General features: G+C 38.0%; 1 protein-coding gene across 6 annotated transcripts in view; it reads left to right on the plus strand.

Annotated features, from left to right (window-relative positions):
• Positions 1–24,990, plus strand: part of CTNND2 (catenin delta 2) — a 646,153-nt gene that overhangs the window by 225,868 nt on the left and 395,295 nt on the right. For all 6 annotated transcript variants that reach the window (XM_039714844.1, XM_039714847.1, XM_039714842.1 and 3 more), the window contains one exon: positions 20,873–20,985. In XM_039714844.1, the coding sequence (XP_039570778.1) occupies positions 20,873–20,985 (113 nt within the window). The remainder of the gene's footprint in view (positions 1–20,872; positions 20,986–24,990) is intronic.

Genomic DNA, 24,990 nt, shown 5'->3' on the forward strand with positions numbered 1-24,990 from the left:
TTTAAAATGTTGCCAGTTTGTTCATGTGTTGATGATGACTTGCACACAGACACAAAAGCATTGCTTCAGAGCACGGGCATTTCACATGTGCATGTATCTCTTTGCAGAAAATGATACCTGAACTAATATTCTGGAAATACCAGGAGTCTACTTCAAGTATATGAAATTTTATTTATAGTCTTGCCATCTGGAAAGACATGAGGCATCTCAGCCTTGTGAACGTGCTTGGTGATGTTTGAGGAAAAATAGAGGGAATAAATTTGGCTGTGGCTCCTTTGTCATCCGTGTTCTTGCACTGCTAACATGAAGACAGAAGTGGAGGTGTTTTGTAGGACAAGATGATCACTGTTTTAAATAATAGCAAAATTCTACATACTTTGGAGTGTAAGTCTTTGCTATGATGTGTAGACAAGTAAGTTAAAAAGCAGCCACCCATCATTTTCAAGTGCTCACAAGTGGAGAGCAAGCCCCTTGCATTGCAACTTGAGGCCATTTCTGTTACAATCTGGATGGTCAGGTTCCAGGCTAGTAAGCTGGCAGCATCTGAGCTGAAAAATCTTGACATTCCCTGACTGGAGTTTGCACCTCTGTGCTTTTCTAGAGAGTAAAATCCAGAAGCAACTTGACAAGTTTGGTTAGTGTGCTAAGCAGCCAGTGTTTCTGGGAGCCAGGTGATGCTAAAATCAGATTTAGGTTAAGTGTTTATGTGCTTAAAAGTGTTTCCCTGGTTGATCTCGGCCTGTTGAGGAAGTCTTGAGCAGCTGGGAGGGTGTCTGTTCTGGCAGGCTCCAGGATGGCCTTATTTCCTTTGGGTCTCCTGCTCTGAGAGTTGTCTCCTGTGGCTTGTGCAGAGAGTTTTCTCTGTCATTACTTTCTCTTGGCTTTTTTCCCCAGGAATAATTGTAGCATTGGGAGTAAACAAGTATAGCAGTGATTCTAGCATTGCTGCACTACTTTCTTTCTTCTCCCAAACTTTTGTTCTGTGTTCACTCGTGCCATTCCATTACTGATGTGTTATGAATGGGTCTTGCTATGTTCTTGGAGTTCTCTGAGTTAGGGGTGTAATTTTCTTGTCTGATATTATATATTCAACTATTTGTTGTTTTTCATTAGGGATTGTGTGTCTGAAATTATTCTATAGTGAAATTCTGAGTTCTTTCTGAGTTATTGAAATGGTTAGAAATTGTATATATGGCTGTGGTAAATGCAGCATTAGATGTAAGTGGACTCATTTCCTCCTAAACAGGAATGCATGTTCGAATAGTACCTGTATCCATCTGAATAAGCCTTTATTTTGTCTATATATGCATGAAGATTAAAGTAGTTTTGCATATTTCTGATTTTCTTTTTCCAAACAAAATGTGATTTATTTGCCATTTTGTTTATTTTAAGATTTTGGGTATTATTGAATCATATTATTAGTTAGTGCCCTGCTATCAGTTTTGCATACTTGAAATCTATATTATTTGACTGTCAGTATCTCATTACTGCTTCCTTCTGTTGTGTGTTCAGGGGCTTCAACTTAGAAAGTCTGGCAGCAATAATCTCAACTGTTGTCCTGTTCTTATTTTTAGTTCTTTGGCATCAGTGTTATAATGCCCTAAAATGAAAATAAGCTTGGATAAATGTAGAGGCAGTGCCCGGACACTTGTCACTAACTGCCTTGGGTTAGGAAGTTGTACAAATAGGGGTGGCTGTGGCATAGCTGCAGGATGGAGCAGATAAAGAAACTGCCTGCTTGGCTGTAACCTCCAGATAGACTCTGGATATCTGTTTAGACAAACTCGAAAATGCCTTATGATTAGATTTTTATTGCACATGGGCCTCCTAATGTAATCTTTTAACATTTTTAAGACAGGAAAGAGACAGAACCTAAGTTTTAATTAGTCCTGGCTCTTGTAAAACAGCTGTCCATAAAATCAGTGAAATTCCTATTTGGACAGAGGTGCATTTTCCAAGCTCTTGCACAACCTCCTTGTGTGGGTGGCTCCCTTTCCTTCCTTTAAACTTTTATTGTTAATATTCATGGAATGCTTTAAAAGCATAATTAGCCATTTTGTTACTTGGAGGGAGAAGTCACATGCAGATTTGAGACAGTCAGCGTTTGGACTTGGCATTTTATGACTGATTTTTATGAATGGTAGAGTAGGTTTATTAAAAAATCTCAAACACATTCTTCCATCTAAAAATCAGTATATTTGAAAGGGAATTTGGAAAAAAAATATCTACAAGCATTATGAACAGATTGAGAATTTTTCTGGGAATGGGAGGTCCAGTCATTACTGTTTGGCAGCACTGTATTGTTTCAGAATATCCTTGTGCATTACATACTATTTTTTATATATAAAGGAATTAATTTTCATTATGATTTTTGTCATTCACTTCATACAGATTTTAGTTGAAGTTTTGAATCATGCACCACTAAGACACAGTATAACTTTGAAAAACAGTATTAAAAGAAAAAATAGTATGAAAACTAATTTAAAACAACTGTTTACAAACAAAATCAATTTGGCTCAGTTCACCAAAACATGAGCAGGATTCAGAAACAGCTTGCTGGCTGAGCTCAACAGCAGGAGAAGCTGTAGTCGATCAGTTCTGCCCTCTTCAGCAGGTGTAATACCATTTGATGGAAATTGCAATACATGGTTTCAGGGGACATGTGGATAATGTGTCCAGATGATAGCAACATCAACAAAGTATAGAAAAAAACATGGGCAGATGTTTGGCTTATTCTGTCTACATGGTTACACGTACTTAAATTCACTGTAATGGAGTTTATCTACTGTCGTGTTGTGGTTTGCTCTCTTACAAAGAAGGATTTTATGGCAGGCTGCTAATCTTGCAAAATAGTTCACCTGTTGCAGCAGCCATATTTTGCAGCCTTAGCTGCAGGATTTTTTTACCTTTTTTTAACCTTTTTTTTTTTTTCCCTAAACTTTCTTTCCAAATATATTGAAGTCCTAGGTTTGACTACAGTGGGATGAATTGCTTTATGGTTTTGACACAGAACAGGGTATTCTTGCAGTGTGACTGGATACTTCAGACCTTCACAGGCAGAAGAAAATAAATTGAACACTTTTCAAATATCATCCTTAGGAAAAACAAAGCCTCTAGGTTTATCTAACTGAAAAGCTTTTGATTTTTATATTCTGCTCTCTGTGTTCCAGAAGTATGTCTGCTCCTAAAATTACTGAAATAGAATGTTGACTCAACTTGATCTATGGAATATAACATGTATCAATAATTACTGAAAATATTTAGACAGATGTTTCACTTAAGAGTCATTGTTCTTCAGATCCATTTATATAGAATTAAAAGTGGTGGTGTATCCAGCTGTTCTATCATCAGGAGGTCCTGTTGGCATGGGTAGGGCATCCTATCTCTATTATCTGCTCCTGTCTCTTTTCATTCCCACTACTAGAACTCCTTAAAATTCTAGATCAACACAGCTTGCAAATTTAAATTCAGTGCTTTGTAAGATTAATTCAAAAAATGTATAAAACTATAATTTTGAAGCTGATGTGAACATTTAAAGGAAAGGGGGTTTATCTGCTATTCATTTAATGCAGCACAAAATTAACATCTGAATCAAACAGCAAAATTTTAGTAAATAAGATGCAGCATTTATTATGAAGCTTCATTATTCCATATGCATAGTAATACTTTCAAAGTGTAATTTTTTCTTCTTCCTAAGCTGCTCAAAATGTTTCCCCCTGTTTTTCAACAAGGCATTGTCTGTTGATATTTGTAATTAGATCATTTGCATACAGTCATTGTCATTAGAAAGTTAGCATTTTCTGTGGTTGTAGTTGTCTGAGTTATCCAAAGCTTTCTCATTTAGAAATATTTGAAATTATAATTTAGGTCACATAGTTTTTATGCTAACCATTATTTGGAGTGTTATTTCTCACATGACTGCTTCTCAAGCTTAAGCTTGTTTCACTGTAAATAATTTTGTAGTTTCCATTTTAGTGGAATTCTAACTGTAGAGTATTTTCTTTTAGGGAGCACATAGTTGCAAGTTATTTATGTGAGGTACTGTATCCAGAGCCATGTGTACTCCGTTGCTACGGAGATACCTGTCATCCTGTCTTCCTAGGAAAGTGATAGTCCAGCGTGGCACCAAACATGCCCAAAGCAGTGGTGTGCAGAAAATTTGCTAGCAGCTACAAAACCTGTGTCACTGGCTTGAGTGATGTGTTCTGTAAATTCAGGAAAGGAAGGTAAAATCCTAAAATAACTGAACCCTATGCACTTTGGCTTGCCTCCAGGAGGTTATGTTCTCCTCTGTCCAGTCCTGGCAATAATCCAGTTGCCAAACTTCAATTAGGATTGTCTGTAGAGACCCTACCCTATGCAAGTACTGGGTCCAAAAGGGCTCCTTGCCTGTCTCCTGTATCAAACATGAGCTGGAGGAACAAAAGATAGAAACGGTCTGCAGTGTTTGTAAAGCTGCTTAAAAGGAAGAAACTGATTTATAAGGCTTTAATTTTCAAAGTCCTCCTCTTTAAGTGGTATTACACTGTTGGAAGACTTTGGTCTTCCAAAAAAAGACATGAAAAGTGGCTAGAGGCACTTTATATTCCAATGATGCTGTCAGAGACATCCCAAACATTGTTGCAAGGTCTCTGCCCACTTTTCATGAATGTATTCAAGGGAGGGTGTGCTGTATTTCTCTCTCTCTCTTTCTCTCTTTTGGCTTCTCTCTGCAATGGACATGAGCCAGAGAAATGTCTTTCCTGGTCAATGCAGTCTCTTGTTTGAGGAAATGAAGTAAAGTGCATCCCATTAAATTATTTCTTTCATTCTAATTTCAGTGACTTTGCTTTTGGAAAGGATACACACTTTGCCAGCCATGTAATAAGAAAAACTAGTCTGTACTAAATAGGAATCAAGCTTTAGGGATGGGAAAGTACCGCAATATTAAGAAAGCTTCAGCAGAGGTGAAATTTGGTTCAAAATCCTGATTTTCATACGCTAAATATATACTTTCCCTTTTTAAGACAGAGAGGAACTTGCTCTATAAATTTTTAGCCCTTGAGAAATCAGTTTGATGTCACATTTTGCTTGTCACATGATTGGATAATGTAAAATACACAAGGAATAGACAACAGAACAGGTCCAGAAAATTAAGTAGCTTTTCTTTTATTCTTACAGTTTAGCATTGCAAATGTTTCTGGTACTTGTGTATTCCAGTCTGGTGAGACTCTCCTCGAAAGGATCTGAATCCAAGGAGCCAGACTTACTGAGCAAAGAGGCTTCTCAGGACTGTATCCAGTGCAGCTGTCAGACTAGGGAAAGTTAGTGTTTTGCATGGTGCAGGCTATTTAAATGAGAGTGTCTGTGAGATGAGAGGAATAAACTTTGTAAGGTAAGACAAGTTGAACCATCTATGACCAATTCAGTAAATAAAACAATATTCTCCTATATTGATGTAATCTGATATCTTACCCATTCTAACCCTCAGGTGCGCTAGGAAGAAGCTACACCTCTCACTCTGATTAGACAGAGAAAAAGTCTAGAAAATCTCTCTTTTACTACAGAAGTGATCTGAGAGGGAGAGTAATTATGATGACACAAAAAAGTTACCTAGTACAGTGTGCCTGACAACTGTCTGGTCAACTTTTGCTGCTTCTGAGATGGTGTGTTTGCCTCAGTAACCTTGGTAAGGTTTGTTTCAGACAGAGCTAAGCCCAGTAACTCCATGCACCAGTACACGCTGGGAGCCACCCGGCTGGCAAGTAGCTTTGCCAAAAAAGGCCCCACAGGGGTCCTAGTGGACACCAAGTTGAGCATGAGACCGAAATGTGCCCTTGTGGCAAAGAAGGTAACCAGAGTCCTTGGCTGCCTTAGGAGGATGAGTGTTGCCAGCAGGTCAAGGTGATCTTTCTCCTCTTCTCAGCACTAGTAAGGCCACAGCTCTAGCACTGGGTCCAGTTCTGGGCTTCTTAGTTCAAGACAGATACAAACATATTGGAGGGGGTCCAGCAAAGAGCCACTAAGATGATGAAGAGAACATCTCTCCTTTGAGGAAAGGCTGAGAGCTGAGACTGTTCAGCCTGGAGTAGAGAAGGCTTGAGGAAGGAAGTCATCAATATGTACAAACACCAGAACAGAGGGTGCAAAGAAGAGGGAGTCAGATTCTTTTCAGTGGTGCCCAGGGACAGGACCAGAGCCAGGGGACACAAACTGAAACACAGAAGGTGCTGTGTGAACACCAGGAGACGCACCATTACTGGGAGAGTGACTGAACACTGGAACAAGTTGCCCAGAGAGATTGTAGATTCTTCCTCCTTAGAGATATTCAAAAGCTACCTGGCGTGGTCCTGGACAGCTTGCTCAGTGTGGCCCTCTGTGAATTGGACAAGGTGGCCTCCAGAGGCCCCTGCCTACCCCCACACTTCTGTGATCCTTTAAAGGTACCTGCCATGCATGCTCAGGGCATGTGTCTACTGCTGATGCATTACATCCTGTTTTATGAGCAGGTTGGGGATTGGAAACAGGCAGAGTAATCTTGCATCTTAGTTATGTTGTGTAAGCAGAGATTGCAATTCCAGATTCTCATTATTTCAGACTAGTGAAGATCATTCAGAAGTGTCACATCACATCTCGTTTCTGTCTTTGAGATGTTTGGCTGTGCAAATCATATGGCTTTGACAAGTAATCCCAACACATTCACAGTTCTGAGATGCTGAAAAATACAGCTAAAACTTTGGTACCACAGGTTTGGTATTTCTGATTTGTGAAGTAAAAACAAGGTTCTCATGCTGCTTTAGCAGGTACATATGTCTACTTCCCCTCAGCCATGGAATGGCCAGAAATCCATCTGCCATACAGGAGACCCAAATGCTTTCTGGCCATCCCAGATCTGCTCCCACATACCAGCAAAACTGGGCACTCCATCCACCACATCACATGGGTTTGAACCTCAGCAACTCTCACCAGGCACAAAGAGAGGTTTTCAGACTGCATGGTGCTGCTGGGCCCTCAGTCCCCCCCAGGCTGTGCAATCAGCTTCTCTCTTGTCCCTGGTTTCTCAGAATGCCTTGTCCAGGGAGGTGAGAGGGAGCTCTGCTGGAAGGGTGATTCTTGCTCCCTCCCTCCCAGACCAGTTTGGAATGGCTTTCCTGTTGCTGTCATGGAAACCGTGCCTGGAGTTATAGGAGAGGGAATATGCATGGCATTCAGCTGCTGCCAGGTGTGGGGAGGAGAGAGGCCTCATTTTACCCAGTCCAAATTCCCACTGGGGGAAGAGATGTCAGATTTAAGATGGGGAGGCAGGGTAAAGAACAGCATGGCTCTGAACTGCAGCCTAGAAACCATGTCTGGAAATTAATTTGAATTGCCTCTCTGCCATTAAATTCACTTAAAAGACTGAGTTTAAAATTCTGCATGCATGGCTTGTTTCCATTTACTTTGCCTTTCCTTTTCAATACTGTGACATCATGAACCTTTTTTTTTTTCCTGAAAAAAAGAGAGAGAGCTGCAACTTCTCCCTGCTTGTTCTGCATTTGGAAACAGGGGCTTTAGTAATATGCATTGTTTGAAACAGGTCTTGGACCTGTTATCAATGCTGCTAGAAGGTTCCTAGCAGGAAGCCAGTTCCACAGGGATAGATGCAGTTTTGATGACTGTGTTTTGCTGTAATAAAGACTTAAATTTCAGGTGACTTTCACAATACTATCAATGAAATATTCTGATTGAAGTCATACAACAAATTTATTCATTCATTATTTCTACTCACTGTCTCTTCCCTCTTTTCTTTCCCCTGAATCAATGAAAGTAACAATGATTCCTATGGCTCTCTTATTTTATAATTGTATCATAGCAGTAATTTTGATATTCCTTCTGTAAGGAGCATCCCTGTAGAGATGCTTCTCTCCGTTTTAGTCTACTGACAGTTTCCTCGACATCATTTTGGTGGCAACTGAGCAGTCTTTGAACTGAAATCTGTGTTGTAATTGTGGAAGCAGCACAATTGTCTTCGTGAGGCATGGTCATTCTGGAGTGCAGCAAGTGTTGCTTGTGTTTTTGAACTCCCAGAGGCATAACCACAAATCCAGTCCAGTGTATTTAACTATTCTTGTTCTATTGAACTATATAATTCTATTCTTTGCTTTACTTACAGTGAGTAGTACAAATCTGGAATCTTTCTGACTGATTGTTTGAGAACTCAATAGTTCTCAAACTACTGTAAAATCTAGTAAGATATATTTCATTTTTTATTGAAAGAATAGCCTGGATTCCCAATCTGGATGTTTTAAGGATAAAATCTATTCTTCTGTAGAAAAACCTGATACATTATATTTTCTGGTGTCTGTTTGGTGGCCATAAGTGTGTGTTTCACTAGCAAGAACAGCCATTGTTGGTCGGATGAACTGTCTTCACTGATGACATCAAGTATATGCTGACTAAAGAGTAAGTGCAGGGCCATAATATGTGATACTGTCTTCTAATACTCAAAAGCCACCTGTTTTCAGGTTTCCATGACCCGCTGAAGTTATGATGTACTTAGTAACCATCAAAAGCATGCCTGTTACATAAAGAGTAATCTTCTTTCATCTGTTTTCAAGCCAGTAGAGTGTTTCTGGGTCAAAATCAGAGCTACTGAGAGAAATGTCATGGTGTCTGCTATGGACCTAGGTGAGGAAGAAGATGTGGATTGAACCTTTGCTTCCAAGACGCCTCAGGCTCTGGTTCTCATGAGGGAATTCAACCATTCTGGGAAAACAGCACAGTGGTGCATAACAATCTGGGACATTTCCAGGATGTGTTGGGAACAACTTCTTCATGTGGTTGTAGATGGACCAGTTAGGAGCAGTGCTCTCCTAGACTGAACGTTTACCAGTAAAGACCTGTTGGAAGATAAAAGTGTCAACAGCAGCTGCAGAGACAGTAAGAGCATAGAGGCCAAAGACTTGAGGAGGACAAGCAATCAAATAAAGACCTGAACTTCAGAAAAGCAGATTTCAACTCAGTCAGGGAACTTCTAGGAAGGATCCAATGGGAACCTGTCTTGGATGGCAAAGAAGCTCAGGAATGTTGGGAGATTTCCCAGTGCAGCTGCTTCTTGAAGTACAAAAGAGCAGTCTATCCCCCTAAGCAGGAAAAGGAGCAGACATAAAAAGAAATCAGTTGGAAAGGCACCAAGCTACCAAAAGAGCTCAAATGAGAAAAGGAGCACTGGAGCAGTGCAAAAGGGGACAAGCTTCCAAAGATGAATAGAGAGGTACTGCTTCAGTGTACAGAGATGCAATTAGGAAGGCAAAAGCTCAGCTGGAACTCAAAATAGCAAGAGATAATAAGAATAATGTAAGACTTTCTGCAAGTATGTTAGCAAGTAGAAGTACAAGAAGGATATAGCTCTGTTGCTGCTAAGGGCCAGTGAGTTCATAAAAAATGGCACAGAAAAAGCTGAGGCACTCAACCTCTCTTCTTGGATAACGTCAGGCCCCAAAACTGTGTCAAAAAGAAACAACAAAGTGAATGATAATACAGAAGGGTCAAGTGTTGTTGCTGTTCAGCCCTACTGTCCTCCGTAACTTTTTATTGTTGCCTAACTTTGTTGACCTGTTGCTCATTCCATGTTTCAAGTCATTCTATATGTATTAAACAGTGTGGAACATGGCACCAGAACTTCACTGGTGGGCACCTTCAGCTGGGAGAATTTACCCTTTATTTCCTGATTTGACTTCCTATTTAAGAAAGACCTTATCCATGCAGAAGCCTTCTAGATAACTTGTTCATGTTTATGTTAGAGGCCATGAATTCTGTTCTGTGTTACAGACTCTGATAATTTGCCTAGTAAGGCTATCTAGCTTGCTGGTCTTTAGTCTTCTAAATCTCCCTTAAACTGGCATTGCATTCAGTGTCTTACAGTTTTAAGCTGTGTATTTCTTAGTTTCTTAGAACTACTGAGTAAATACCATCTGATCTTCAATTTGCTACAGGTTGTTTTGTCTGTTTGTTTCATGACCTATTCACTTCAATTTCAGGCAGATCTGCTGATAAGACTCCCTCAGTGATTTCTTAGCATGAGAATTTTCCATGAGGGATTCATTTGGTTTCTCTTCAGTGAACCCTTTTATATTCTTACCAGTGATTTTACAGACTCTCCAGGCAGATTCTTGCTCCTGATGCATTTGGAGAAATATTTGTTGTTTGCTTTGATGCTTTTGGCTATTTGTCCTTTAAAATCATATTGTGTTGTCTTGTCTTTTTATGTTTAACATGTCAACATTTATGCTATTGTATTTTCTTTACTTGAAGATGATTTCAACCTTCAGAAAAAGGTTTTTTTTCAGTAACAGCTTCCTTTGCCCTAACTTTCTGTATCTTGACCTTTTCTTGATACACTGCCTTGATTCTGTATATTCATCATACACTTCCAACAATCAGTTTCCCTACTGTCTATAAATTCTTTATTTTTAGCTTTAAGCAATTTTTAAAATATTTTTTCTTAAAATTTTCTCTTTTTATGTGGCTTCTAACTGGCAGATGCTCTGCTTTCTATGGGGATGTTGGATTCAAGGACAGAATGATCACTTAGGGTCACTTCTCAACCACAAAATATGAAACTGTCTTGCTTGACCAAGTCAAGAATTTAATTTTTTCCTATGCATCCCAAGCATCTATATATGATGATATCCAAAATTCACCTTATGTGCCACGTTGTCGTGTTACTTTATTTCTTTTTTTGTACCAAGTGTTGGGGTAATTGAAGAATCCCAGAACTGTTGCATTTTGTAACCATCTTTCAAACTACATCTCTGCCAACTCAATACTGCATCAACCCATATGTCAAGTCAAAAAACGAATTTTTATTCAGTGAGGTAGTTTGTTTTACAGATTCTAAGCTCTTTCCCTACCCATCTTTGTCCATATGACAAATATTACCCTGAAGTACATGTTCCTTACCTATTTGTTTTCAAACAGGTGATTTTTAGACTATAATTTCATTATGAAAATGTTTTTACTTTGTTCAAAAGATGAGCTATTCATACTAGAAATCAGGAGAATAAGATCATAATGATACTTCTTAAAACTAACATTTTCATTACTAATTGCTCTTTTCTTTCATAAGAAACAATATGAATCTGTTGGGAATTTCCTGAAACTGTGGTATTTCCATAGGGTAGCCAGAAAAGGAATGAATTGCCTAATTATTTTACTAGTTCTCTTCTTTGTAATAAAAGATATAATAAAAGAGGAAATATTCAAAAGCTATTAAAGTTAACTGCTACTGCCATAGAATTGTCTGTGAGAGAAAATGTGCAAATCTCAAGGGTTTGCGGTACTTGAGTTCAAATTTTTTTTAGCCCATGCTGGGAATTTTTTTCTTTAGCACTTAATAGTACTTAGTAGCAGAAATAAATTAATTATTTGACTAATCAATATACTGTCAGCTAGAATACTAGAATATTTGTTTATGAACTTCTCTGTTTTTGAGCTGAATTTACAATTTTGATGTAATCCTTTATTTATTTGAAAGTCCATCCCCATTCACTTAGTGTAGCAACTCCATGTCTCAAGTGTGCAGAAAATCAAGCTTCTAAGCTGTTAGTCTCAAGACAAGGAAAAAAATCCTATAGATATTCATTTGCATGTGCTAGGTTGTCTTAAAAAAAAAAGCCCATCTTGCTTTGTTAGATAACTTTTGAATCTCTCAGTAACTTGCTAATGACCAGCTTTTTAATAGCTTCTCATGGCAATATTCAGATCTAGTATCCTAATTAATTCAGAAATTCAGGGATTATTGCAAATTATAGAGTGTGTTCTGGGATATGCTGTACTTACAATCTATGTCTGTGTTGCAAATTAAGTCTTTCTTATAAGATGAGGAAAATAAAAAGAAAAAAATATTCACCAGAATAATTTCCTCAATTCCAGTAGGAGAAGAGAAAAGGAATAGTTGGCTGCTCATTTAGACCATTTTGGACAAGTGTAAAGCTAATGATTTATCGTGCTGGTTCTCCATCTGTTCCCACTGCCTAGGATGATGTGTATTCTCTGGGAGGGAGAACTAGTTCAGAGACATATAGATAGGGAACTGGAGAACTCCATGAATAAAATGCTGGAGAGGACTTCAGATCTCTAAGCATGTAGACAGACTGGTCAAGAAGTTGTGTGTGTCACTGGTGTGCACATGTGTTGGTGTGTGCTCTGACAGCTCTGCAGCTATTGCTGGCATCTTGGCACATTGCCCAACAGAGCACAGATCTAATCAGATAAGAAAGGGAAACTAGAACCTGAGGATGTTGTCAGAACCAAAAAGACTTAGTGCTTCAATGACTAGGACATTTTTAGAAATTTCACATGTTGTGACCATGTTGTTCAACTTCCTTTGCTTTTCACATGTCTTTGAATTATACAAATGTATGTATAATAAAGCATCTTCCATCTCCAAGAAAATTGTTCTGTAGATATGTACTGGAAAATTGAGGTAAAAAACCATCAGTCCACAGTTTTGTCTGGTATATTAAATTTGCTGAAAATGTGAAGTCAGGCTTCAAGAGCTGCTACTATAAATGGAATTGCCCTTTTCCACTTAGACATATGCTTGGAGAGCTGAGAAGTAAATGAGAATTACAAGCTCAGGCCAGTGTAATACTGAAGAGTCAGGGTCTGTTACTAAACTCCAGCTCTACTTCTCTTGCTCTCCTTGGAGAAGGCCTACCACTTTGACAATTTGTTTTGCTCTCATACTGAGCTTTGCAAATAATAACAGTAAGCCCTAAAGCAGGTCAAAGTTAGTAAGGTAGAATGTCAGTTTAATCTTATGTTCTCCTTAAATTGCTGCTGCAGAGGGTGGAGAAGCACAGCACTTACATTGGAAAGCTCATAGTAGTCCTAATCCTATCCTAACACCCTATAAAGTTTTTACTTACAGTTTATTGCTTTATGGACAGTTTGCATGGGAGGAAGTGGAATAGCGCAGCAGTCGTGGTGGGTGATGAACCACTGGGAGTGTTGGCAAGGGATGTAAAAACTAATGAGAAGAAGAAAAGAGTTAGCTTAAAGACTGAAGCTGAACCTAAAACAGAGAGAAGAAAAAATGGGATAAAAAAAGACAATTTGAAATTTAAAAAACTTTGGTGATTCTGTTGGAAAAGAAATAATGCAAGTTCCCTAGGAACAGAAGTCCAGGCGGTTGGGCAATGTGCCTTCAGAGAGCAAGGCTTGCCTGCAATTCACAGAGGAACAGGGCAGTATGCCTAGAGAGCTAAAACAATCCTGTGGAATGCAATTGTTACCATATTTGTATCAGGATCCTAAGCACAGAAAATAAAATAGGGCCTTATTTCTATAAAAGTTGTTAAAGATATAAAAGGGACTTCTTTGAAGTAATCTTACATGAAAATGCAAGAATAGTTTATTTTTAAACACTGTAATCAGCCAAACTAGTTCTTTATACCATAAATGATCCATATGCATAATAGCCTAGATGCCATGCTAATCTCTTGTAAAGAAGCATTGGATTGCTAAAACAGTCAAATCAGGTGAAGGAATAAGCCAGAGAAATTCAGGCTGATAAAATACAAGCATTTACATCAAGTGAAATATGTCTTTATGTAATCATCATGATCAGAGAGTTTAGTAGCCTCTGATCTAATCAATAACGTTTGTATAAAGACTTGAAAAAAATATTCAGAGCTCATCAGTTTTAGGATCATGGAGGAAATAGGTTAAAAGAGACTCTGGAGGTCTGCTCCAAGCAAGTCTGGCTTCAGGGTTAGATCAGATGTGAAGATGACTTTTGAAATCTCAAAGAATGGAGATTCTACGTGTATAACCTGTTCCAGTGTTTCACTACCTTTGATGTATTGTTTGGTTTTGGAGTCTTTTTTTAAATTACTGTTTTTGTTTGTGTTTATTCTTTTACCTCTTGTTCAGTTAGAATTTACTTCATTGCAGCTTGTCGCTGTTGCCTGTGTCTGCTTGCTGCATATGTCTGGCAAGAGCCTGGTGATGTGTTCACTATAATTGCCTTAAAGTGGAAGTCTGCGACAACCAAGCTACAGGCTGGGGGCAGAGCATCTGGAAAGCTGCCCAGCAGAAAAGGACCTGGGGGTGTTGATTGACAGCAGCTGAACACGAGCCAGCATGTGTCCAGGTGGTCAAGAAGGCCAATGGCATCCTGGCCTGGACCAGCAATAGTTGTGGCCAGCAGGAGCAGGGCAGCGATTGTCCCCCTGTACTCGCCACTGGTGAGGCCACACCTCAAATCCTGGGTTCAGTTCTGGGTCACTCCCTGCAAGAATGACATTGAGGGGCTGTAGTGTGTCCAAGGAGGGCAGCAGAACTGGTGAAGGGTCTGGAGGGTCAGTTATATGAGGAGTGGCTGGGATTATTTAGCCTGGAGAAAAGGAGACTCAGGGGTGACCTTGTTGCTCTCTACAGCTGCCTGACGGGAGGGTATTGCAAGGTGAGGATTAGTCTCTTCCAGGCAGCCAGTGGGAGGACAAGGGCACAACAGTCTCAAACTGTGCCAGGGCAGGTTTAGGTTGGGCATCAGAAAGAATTTTTTCACTGGCACGGTTGTTAAAAATTGGAACAGAGTCATCCCTGGAAGTGTTCAAGAAATGACTGGATGTGTCACTTAATTCTGTGGTCTAGTTGACATGGCAGTATTTGGTCAAAGGTTGGACTTTTATTCTTAGAGGTCTTTTCCAGCCTTGGAGATTCTATAAAAGACATCCTCCCTAGATGGTCTCTTCTCCATGCTAAACAAACCAAATTCCTCCACCTTCTGCTTGTATAATGTGTGCTTTAATCTTCTGGCTATTTTTGTGGCCCTCTCATGATTTTGCTTCAAAATCTCATCATGTCTTGTGCTGGTGGCCCAAAGCCAACCACTGTACTTGAGATGCAGCATAAGGAGTAGCAAATAAAAGGGAACAGTTATTTCAATTGTTTCCTAGTTCTGCTAGTGGCTGTCTTGTTAGTGCAGTGAAATGAGTGGTTGGTCATTGTCACCACAGGAATGCATGGTTAAGTCATAACTTTGTGTCCACCACACCCCCAGGTCCTTCCTGGGGAGATGCTCTACTGTTACATGGCATTCCATCCTCTGTGCAGGGCTGATTTTCTTTTATGAGCTTCATGACACTCTTGCTGGCCTATTCTTCCAGCTTGTCAAAATTCCTCTGAATGGTAGTCCTGCCCTCCGGTGTATGAATTGCTTCCTTCAGGTTGGTTACGTGGAAACTTGGACTTGCTTATAGGTGCAGTCATCTCTCCATTAAGATTCTGCAAAAACGTACATACCCACCACTGAGTTTCTGAATCTGCCACCTCTCTGCTTACGTAATTACCTTTCTGTGAGATTTCTCCCTCACCCCTCATATGTAAATTATGTTATTCAGTATAATGGAAGCATGAAACAATCCAGTGAAAAAGGGTAAGAACAGAACAAATGAAAACACAGTCCTACAATGGAGAGTGTAGAGAATGTGAAAGGTATTGATTGGTACATTCTAAAGCCCAGTTTTGAAGCTTTTAGAACAACATTTATTGTCAGATGTTTAGGGGCATTGCTAGTGGTGTTTTTTTCCTGTTTTCAAAGCATGAAGATATTCTGTTTTCCTTCTATTTACAGGATGGGTTGTCAGGTCTGGTTTATGTCTGATGATATCTGTCTCTATATTTCTGCCAAGTTAGACTTTCCTAGGTTTTGCCGTTTTCCTTAGGAAGTAAGTGCTCCAGTTTTTGCTACTCATGTGTGTTTGGTACTGTAGGTTAAAAATAGTTTGTTGCCAACATGACTCTTAAGTAGTGGTGTGCAGTGGAGTGTACAGATGTGGAGTATAAGGAATTGTGCATGATGTTGTGGGATGTGCCTAGAAATAAACACGTACTTGTGATGTTGATTGAGGTAAGTTTTTTCTTGTTTAATAGGTTACAAAAAGGTAGAGCCAATGCTGTACACTTCTACAACCTGTGTACTTTTTGAAGTTTTGTGGTTTCTAACATATTCCTCTGAAAGACTTCAATCTCAGAGACAATTTATTTATTTGTGTAGCTGTAATCGGGTTTACTGTATTCATCTCACCAGGGATTCCCAACCTGGATTATCAGTGCTGTTATTTGTTTGTATTTGAAAATTCAAGATTCAAATGATCACCAGTGCCCCAATTAGGTTTTGTATAATGTATTTGCAATCAAAATCTAGACACTTCTCCTTTTGTAATGTCACGACCTAAAGATTCTTAGGAACCCAATAATTTTGCAAGTCTCTTGTGCCTAAATTTAGATTTTTTTTCAAGTTTTTTTTAATTGATTTTTACTGTCACTACTGATTTTGCTATGTCTTTTGCTTAGCATTGACACACATCTCCTTGTGAAAGGATTGAAGGATTACTTTAAGATTGTAAAGGACAAAGTAAAATGAGATCAACTCCAAATAACAGCCAAATTTCTTTTGCCCTATTTTACCATTCTCAACATTCAAATGGGTCAATACAGTAGATGGCCCATCAGCTGTAAAGCAGAAAAAATAATGAAATACCCTCTGGTTTGGTGTGCCCTGAGCTCAGGAGTTCCTAACTTGTCCAAAGGCTGTGAAGATTTCCATCTTGCGTATTCGGTGTCTGGACCATTGCGAAATGTTGTGACCTGACTCAAGTCTTATATTGTGCTTGAAACTTTGGTGGCGGCTGCAGAGGATAGATAAAATACAAAACTCATGCTGATAATGAATATACATTGAATTGCCATCTCTGGAATAATGAAATAGCTTTACAAAATGAACCCCACCATGGTTGTGGACAAGTACCTTTTTTAAAACATAAATTACTTCAGGCCCTAGCAGATAAATACTTTGTATCACTTCAAAGCAGTTTGATAAGGTTATCATGAAGTTCCTCCCTTTCCAAGTTGCACTCTTGAGTGATTTCTCTGGATTACTGTCATCATTATCTCTGATCTCTGGTGGCTTCCCACTCCCACACCCCCTCCTGGAGCCAAGTGCTAAGGACTGCCATGCTGGTCACTGCACTTTGTAGTGCCTTTGTGTGGGCACTTGCTTTGGCATTATTGTCCTTTGCAGCACAGTCCTTGAGGCTGCTCTTGACATGTTATTATGTAAATTAATTTTGATGTTGCATTGTAGTTTCTGCTGTTCTTCATTCTTGAATTGTCTTGACAACAGATTTGCATAATCAGTGAGTAGGAATTTCTTTTTAATTTTGATGTTCTGATTAGCTTGATTCAGATAAATAATAGAAAGTTGTGAAGATAACAAAACGTGGCATGAACTGGTGAGAATGATTGTAAACACAACAAATAATACAAATGATGGAGTCAGGTTCAGTGATTATTTTTGTAAAATGTAAGCAAACGCTATTTCTGGTTTCTGTCTTCTTGCACTATGACAGCTGCTTGAAATCTAAACATATGGATTTATTCAAATATTAGTCACTCTCACTGCTTCCCAAACAAAGAGAAAGAAGCTTATTAATTTGTTTCTTGCCAGGTTTTCTTGGTATGGAGGGAAAACAGATTCACAAATCTTACTTGAATTCTTCTTCCCTTTTTTCAGTCCAAAGGCAACCCTGTGGACCTGCATCTTTTTCATGGGCATGAGGAAATACCAAAGGAAACTGCTTATTAAATTTAATGTAGAGGATAATTCTTGAAGTTATAATTGTTTAGCTCTGCACATATCCCACCTCCCCACCTTTTGTTTCCTTTCTTTCATTTCTGACTTCTGGTAGCACTGGACGGAAGATAATTAAGTAAGAAATAGTAGCAATTAAAAAGGTAGTAGTGAAGAAGTTCCTTCGTGTTCATCTTTTCTAGCCATTTTCATGTATTAGAAACCCAAGGTTATTTTTTCTTAAGTGATCAAGTAGATCTCTGCTTCCTGGTTGAGGAGTAACGTAGATACAACTGCCCTTTTCTAGTCATCTCTGCAGGGCGGGACTTAAATAATGTGGGCAGTGAAACCAGAAAACATCAATTTGAACATCTTAAGAACAGAAGAGTTTCCTCAAGGAACCAGGGAGAGAGAATGACAGAAACCCCTTAAATCAATCAGTTTAGGGCATTTGTTGGAGTAGCACTTTGTGTAATAGGACTGAAAGAGACTTAGTGGAGGATGAATCATGAAATGCACTAGGAAATGAAAGAAAGATGGAAGGCAAAAGAGAGCACAAAGCAGTAAGTAGGAAAGAAAAATAAATTACAGAGTGAAGAGTAGAAAAGTATATTTTGGAGATTAGAATAATGAGAAAAAAATGTTCAGGGGAAAAAATAATCATAGCAAAAAGGTATTTGTTGTGGAAATGCAGAAGTTTCTGGAAAAGTTGTCAACCAATGTGATTAACTGAAGAAATAGAAAGTATAGAAAAAATATGGGAAGACATACAATCCAGACAGGTGAAGAAAGAAAAAAAACCCCAGCAAAATAATATTTACTTTTGACGTATTTCAGTAAAATAGGATTGAGGCATTTCCGTATTTATTTGGCTTGGGATAGCATGGACAAAAGGAGAAGCTAGAGAGCCATTGTTTGCAGCCCTGCTAGACTTAAAGAACTCAAGGAGCTGTGCTTTTTTGTCTAGGAGAAGGCAAGTGGACAACATAAAGAGTTGTTGGAGCATTTGTTCCTGAGTTCTTGGTGCTTAATATTCTCTTAGCAGCATTGAGGGGACATCTGCACCTTCTCACTGGGCAGGTGAGGCAAGTGCCCGTGCTGAGCCATGGCAAAGAGCACTTCTGACCTGCCTCACCCGGGATGGTGAGCGCTGAACTGACTGGGTGAAAATCTATCCTCAACGCATAAATTTGTATCATTGTGATAGAATCAAGTGTCTTAAAAAATGCAGTGGCACAGAATAGGTGTTAAAGTTCTGCTTGTATTTGGAAAGTAAACATAATGCTCAGTTAGATTTTCTTGGTTATTTTGTACTATCAAAATTTCTCCAGGCTTACACACTTTGATTTAAGCACACTGGCATGGCAATTACTGTACTACTTTGATTTTTCATTCATCAACAATTTAGTAATATTTCTATTACAATCCTTTCTGCATTAAGGGTTTTATTTTATGCAAACAAGACCCAGATTTGAATAATAACTCTTGGAAAGCCGATAAACTGTCTCTTCAGCTTTTCAGGCAATTGATTCTTTTAGGTGAGAGAAATGCTCTCTGTGAAGAAGGCATATATGAAATAGATGATTATTGTCAGGCGATTTTTGTTAATCGTATTTTCAGGCAACAGTGAAAAAGTTGTTTCTGCACACTACAAAAATGTACAGAGAATATTATTAACTATTGATTACTACAGCAGTGTTGACATTTAATGAACAGTGGTGTTTTGGTCTTTACACCAATCTGACTTTCAGTGGTATTCTTGTACTCTGTATAGATTTGTTTGGAATAATAAATTCACAGTTAAGCAGGCTTTTTCACATAGTCAGTGGCCATTTAAGTATTCACTGGCTATTTCATGCTGAATATAACTTATGTAGATGTCTCCCTTTACTCATAGTGCAGGGCAGAAATTATTTCATGAAAATAGCAAGAGAAACAAAGGGGAATGATCCAGCTAGATTAAGCAGAATGATGACCAGCCAGTTCCTTCTTACATTTCAGTTATCATTTCCCTCATTTCAGAGACTTGAAAAATTTAATGCCTTTATTTACCCTTGATTACTTGATCAGAGGTTTTAGGTGGGACTTAGAATAAACACTTACAAATCCTACTCTACTTCCACCATTTCTTGCTATCAAAAACTAAGTCCTTCAATGTCAGTTGGTGGGTATAAGTCATGACTCCAGTAAGCTCCAGTGCTGTTCTGCCCAGCAGGACTTTGCTGGGGAGTTATTCAAGGGACTCCCTCCCATACCTCTGCATTACAGGGAGGCTGGTTTAGGAAAAAAAATAAAGTGGGAGAAAGAGATAATGGGTTCATTTGTGTGGATAAGGGAATTATTTAAGAAATTGATTCAAGATATTTCTCCTTGAGCCTTCAACAAACCTTAATAAAAGGGGCAGGAAAGATGTTTTTGTTTACCTGTGAAAATGATGCAGTTACTGAGCAAAATGAAAGGGCAGCAACACTCAACACCTTTACAATAACCATAACTCCCTAAAGGTATTTAATTTTTTTGTTTCATAAAACTAGTGCTACAATATGTGAGGAATGTAGCCCTTTGAGAAATGGTGGGGATTTTAATGATATTGGTTTTCCTTTTTTTTTTTTTTTAATTAAAAAAAAAACAACTTAAAAAAAACTTTATAAGCTCTGTGGATAAATCTTATCTGGTAGGACTAGTTTGGTTTCCTTGATAGAATAAAAGAAAGTAAATTAAATTAGTGGTAGGAATTTAAGCACAACTTTTTTCCAAAACTACTTGAGGTTCTCTTCTGCACATCATTAGCTGCAGAAATTAAGCTGTGCCTAGCCTGTATCAACATACCTTCTAGTTTATTTCACTAGTGTATACTGTGATGGTTATCTTTTTAAGTGCAGGAATTTAAATTAGTTTATCCACAGAATTTAGCATCTTATTTTTCAGTAACACAAATTGTGCTTATTTGTGATCACAGGTCAGTTTGCTAAGATCTCTATGTTACTGAGAGAGCTCCATGAACTCTCTAGGCTAAATTATTTAATATATTTAGAATTTCCTTTCCTGATATGCAGTCTTATTCTGTGACATACATCATTATAATAAAGGAAGGAACAAGTTGGTGTGAACTTTGAATATTAAAACTTAACTTTAACTTAAAAAAAGAAAAAAGAAAACTTTGTTATAAGATATTAAGCTAATAATTCTTGCATAAATTTCATTTTTATGTGCTGAAATCCCTTCTTAATCTCAAGAGAAGTCAAAGCAAATTGTTTAACTTACTTTTTTCAGGAACTGCAGTTTGAGAGACTGACTCGAGAACTTGAGGCTGAACGTCAGATTGTGGCGAGCCAGCTGGAGAGATGTAAGCTTGGATCAGAAACTGGAAGCATGAGCAGCATTAGGTAATGTACAAATTGTTGAGATCTTTATAATTACTAAATTTTGTTGCTGTTATGAATTATCACCAAGAACAAGTTTGATTTTTTTTTTTTTTTTGGTAAAAATAATATACACTAGGGAGAGTGAGATTTTAGTAGAGTTTGAAAATTTGCATTATGACCTGCTTTCTAAAAAGAAAATTTCTTGCAATTTTGTATCTTCTTTGTTCAGTAACAAAATAGTAGTCACATTTGGAATTCATTGATTTGCTGGAGCTTGAATGGATTATCAGCAACTTGTTTCCACCACCAATACAGCTGTAATTTCCAGCTGAAGATTTTTAGCTTCCTAATTGTAGAGATGTGTTGATAAGTTTTGTGAACCTGTTTAACCATAATTTTATCATTCAAGGTACTAAAACGTTTAGAATGAATTATGTAAAGCTGCTGACCTGCCTTCAAATGTCAGGTATATCTTCATGAGGAGATATAAGTCCCTTTCTTTGTGTAAACATTGGTTTACTTTAAGAAATTTTTCTGGTACGTTTTTTAGAGGATAACAAGTGTATTTAAGAAATTGTAACAAAAGAAAACTGATCTCTTGGTTAATTTAGTGGAAGTGAAGACTCTGCATTTTTTAGCTGCTTGGTAAGTGTGTATCTTTGTTTTCTCGGTGAACCTGATAAATGGAAGATGATGGTACTTGAGTTTCAAGAATTGAGAAAAAAATAAGTTGTATAGGCATGTGTTCTTTTTTATCAGTGGAAATATGAATAGATAATATTAAGTATAACATGCCAAGCTTAGTGCAAAGTTTTATGTGATCATAGTAGCAAAAATACAAAAAGCATCAATCACTTCCTTAGTTTATACAATTCAAACTACCCTTCAATCAAGTGAATGATTTTTCCATAAGTAAGAAATAATTATTCAGTAGAACACCAAAGATGTAACAAAAATATGGAATTCAAGTTCAATTAAAAATGGCAGTAGTCAGAAAAATCTTTCACTAATTCGGCAGAAGCTGTACATGAAGTTGACTTAAATGTAAGCATTCTTAATAAATCACGTGAGAATTAACTCCTTAAGATAAACTCTTACTTTGTATAAAGTCACCATCTAGACTTGTTAACATTAGAGAAAGTTACTTATAAGTATTGAAGCACAGCCTATATTGGCATGTCAAGTGTACTTCTCTAGCACTTTAAATTTTACATATAGTATGACTGCATTTCAAGAACATTATCTGAAATATGTTTGATTAATACTGAGGTATTTTTAAATAATGCTGTTATTTTAGGATTATTCCAGTCAGTGGTATGAAGGGTGGGAAATTTGTAGTTGTGCAGGTAATGTTTCCTTGGTGAACTTTTTTCTTATTGATGAGTTTATACTATTGAGTTATCAGTGATATCAAGGTCAGGTGACTTGGAATGAGTTCTGAGACTCCAGTTATTCAAGAAGTTTAATAATTGGACTGCTAATCTGTGAGTAACAGAAGAATAATGGAATCAAATAACAGAACAGATTTTATGCAAATATTTGCAATTGCATTACAATTTGCAATTTTGTACAAATTTTCTGTAATTTGCCCTTGTAATATTTTACATATGCAATTTCTAGCATTTAAGCTAAAAGCATTTCAAGAAATAGCTGAAATACTGTTTTGCAGAAGATAACATTGAAAGCTTACTGTTAGATAACTGTCCTTAGACTTAGCAAGTGACACAAAGAGGAAATAAATAATAATCTAATATTGTTTTTGTTGGGTTGTTGTTATCCCATATGAATTAAATGAGTAATCTTCTGTCCAAAAGAATTCTAAATCCTCATTAGAGAGGCTCAGAAATAACACAAATGCAAAATGAAGTCAAGTATCTTTCTGACTGCTGTGCTGACTTTTCAGTGACCATCCAGATTTGAGAAAGTTTCTTTAGCATTGTATTCTTGATCTGCAATTATATATACTTGATCTGTAGTTATTTTTTAGGGTATTGGGGACTGTATTCAATAGGAATTTTGCCAAAAAGGCCTTGCGTACATTATTTTCAGGAACAGGTACTTGGATGTGAACCAAAGGCAGAATAAGTCGCTTCTGATAAAACTGAAGAAAATAATTAGACCATGAGTTAGGACAAAACTCGTGAACTCTTCCCTTCCCCAGTTTCCCTGTTGGCAAACTTTGAACTGTTCGTTACTCAGCCTGCTGAGTATTAAAATTTCATTATACATTCCATAAGGAGGCAAGTCATGTTCTATGCTGCTCCATTCCTCTGGCTGAAGTGCTTATTCCTTCTGGGCCAGATCTATCAGTCTGTCACTTCCTTTGGTGTGGGGGGGTGCCAGAGTTTTCAGCCTCTGATAATTTTAAGCACATACTAAATAAATGTACTGTTAGCAAATCCTTAAACCTTTAAATTTCTGTTTCATAGACTTTGTCACTGGTTTTGAGCAGTTTCTTTGGTTTTATGTTGTTTTGGGGTTTTTTTGAAAAAGCCTTCGTATTCAAATTGAGAAGCGTACCTCAAGCCTAGCCTACTTTTCTTCTTTGAACACAGTGTTTGCAAATTGGTCAGGCAACAGACTTTTTCTCAACTGAATTTCTACCTGCTACTGAAATTGGTAGAAGTGATGTGACATTTGGTATTGAAAGTCTCTTGAATAGACTGGCATTTGTGCCTGAGTGCCTGAAGCAATATGCTGAAGTTTCTGTATCTTACAAGTAGCAAAAATACAGTCTAATAAACTGAATAATGTGGAAAACACACCTGCTTTGTAAATGTGGTTTTTTTCAGTCAAGTTATGTCTCTCAGAAATGCATATGCTGTTCGCACTTTATTACCAGGAATCCTTAAGTAGATACAATTTTTGCAAATTCACTGAAAATAAAAGTACAGCAAGGCTAATTGATAAACCTATAAGATCCTTCATTTCAAGAACATTGAAGAAATAGCTGGGATGCCTTGTGACATAGATAGACAGCTGCTGCTGTGTTGGTCAAATAAATAAAACTTCAATTACAGTTTTCCTGTACAGATGTCATTGTTTGATCTAATTTAGGCTACTTATTGTGAAAGGATATATAGTAGTCTTTGTAGATTTTAATTTTAAGGATTGTCAAATGCATAAGAGGTGAGGCTGCTGGAACCTAGACCTGCACAGACTAGAGAAAAGGGCTGAATGGAACCTTATCAAGTTGAAATTCATAAATGATTTGCAAATGCATCTGGGATGGAGTACCCCCTTGTTAAAACACAGGCAGGGATAGAAAACAACCTTGCAGGAAGAGACCTTCAGGACCTTGGAGGTCTTTTCCAACCTAAGTGATTTTCTGAATTACTGTGATTCTTACTCAGTGATTCTCTGAGCCAGCAGTGTGTCCCTGCAGCAAAGGCCAGCTGCACCTTGGGCTGCAGCAGCGAAAGTGTAGCCAGCAGATCAGGACAAGTGATTCATCCCTTCTGTTTGAAGCTCTTGGGGATACACCTTGAGGGCCCTATCCAGTTTTGGGCATCCCACTATAGGAAAGACATGAGCATGCTGGAGCAGGTTCTGTGCAGGCTGCCAGGAAGGCCGGTGGCTAGAGAGCACCTGGGGTGTGACAAGAGGCTGAGGAAACAAGGGGTTTTAACTACAACAAGAGAGGGTCAGGAGGGGCAGCTTCTGATTGCAACTAGGTAAAGGAAAAACGTACAGAACACAGGGCAAGTGTTCTCAGACATGCATTGGGGTGGAATGATAGGTGACAGATGGAAATTGTAATACAGAGCGTTTTAATTAGGTGTAAGGTGTTTTAGGTGTTTTTCAGAATGAATTTGGTTAAACATTGTCACAGCTTACATTGATAGATTCTAGAGTTTCCATCTGTAGAAATAATAAGGACATTCTGTTCCCACATACATTTTTCTGTGTTTTTTATTACTATTTCTTCATAAATCCTGGGAATAGAATTGTATTAGTATTCTTTTTTTTTTTTTTTTTTTTTTTTTCCCCCAAAAGTTAAAGGCCCCCCGGGGGAGGGGGGAAAAG

This window comes from Passer montanus, unplaced genomic scaffold, assembly GCF_014805655.1.
Source record: "Passer montanus isolate IOZ18808 unplaced genomic scaffold, ASM1480565v1 scaffold31, whole genome shotgun sequence".
NCBI lineage: Eukaryota > Metazoa > Chordata > Aves > Passeriformes > Passeridae > Passer > Passer montanus.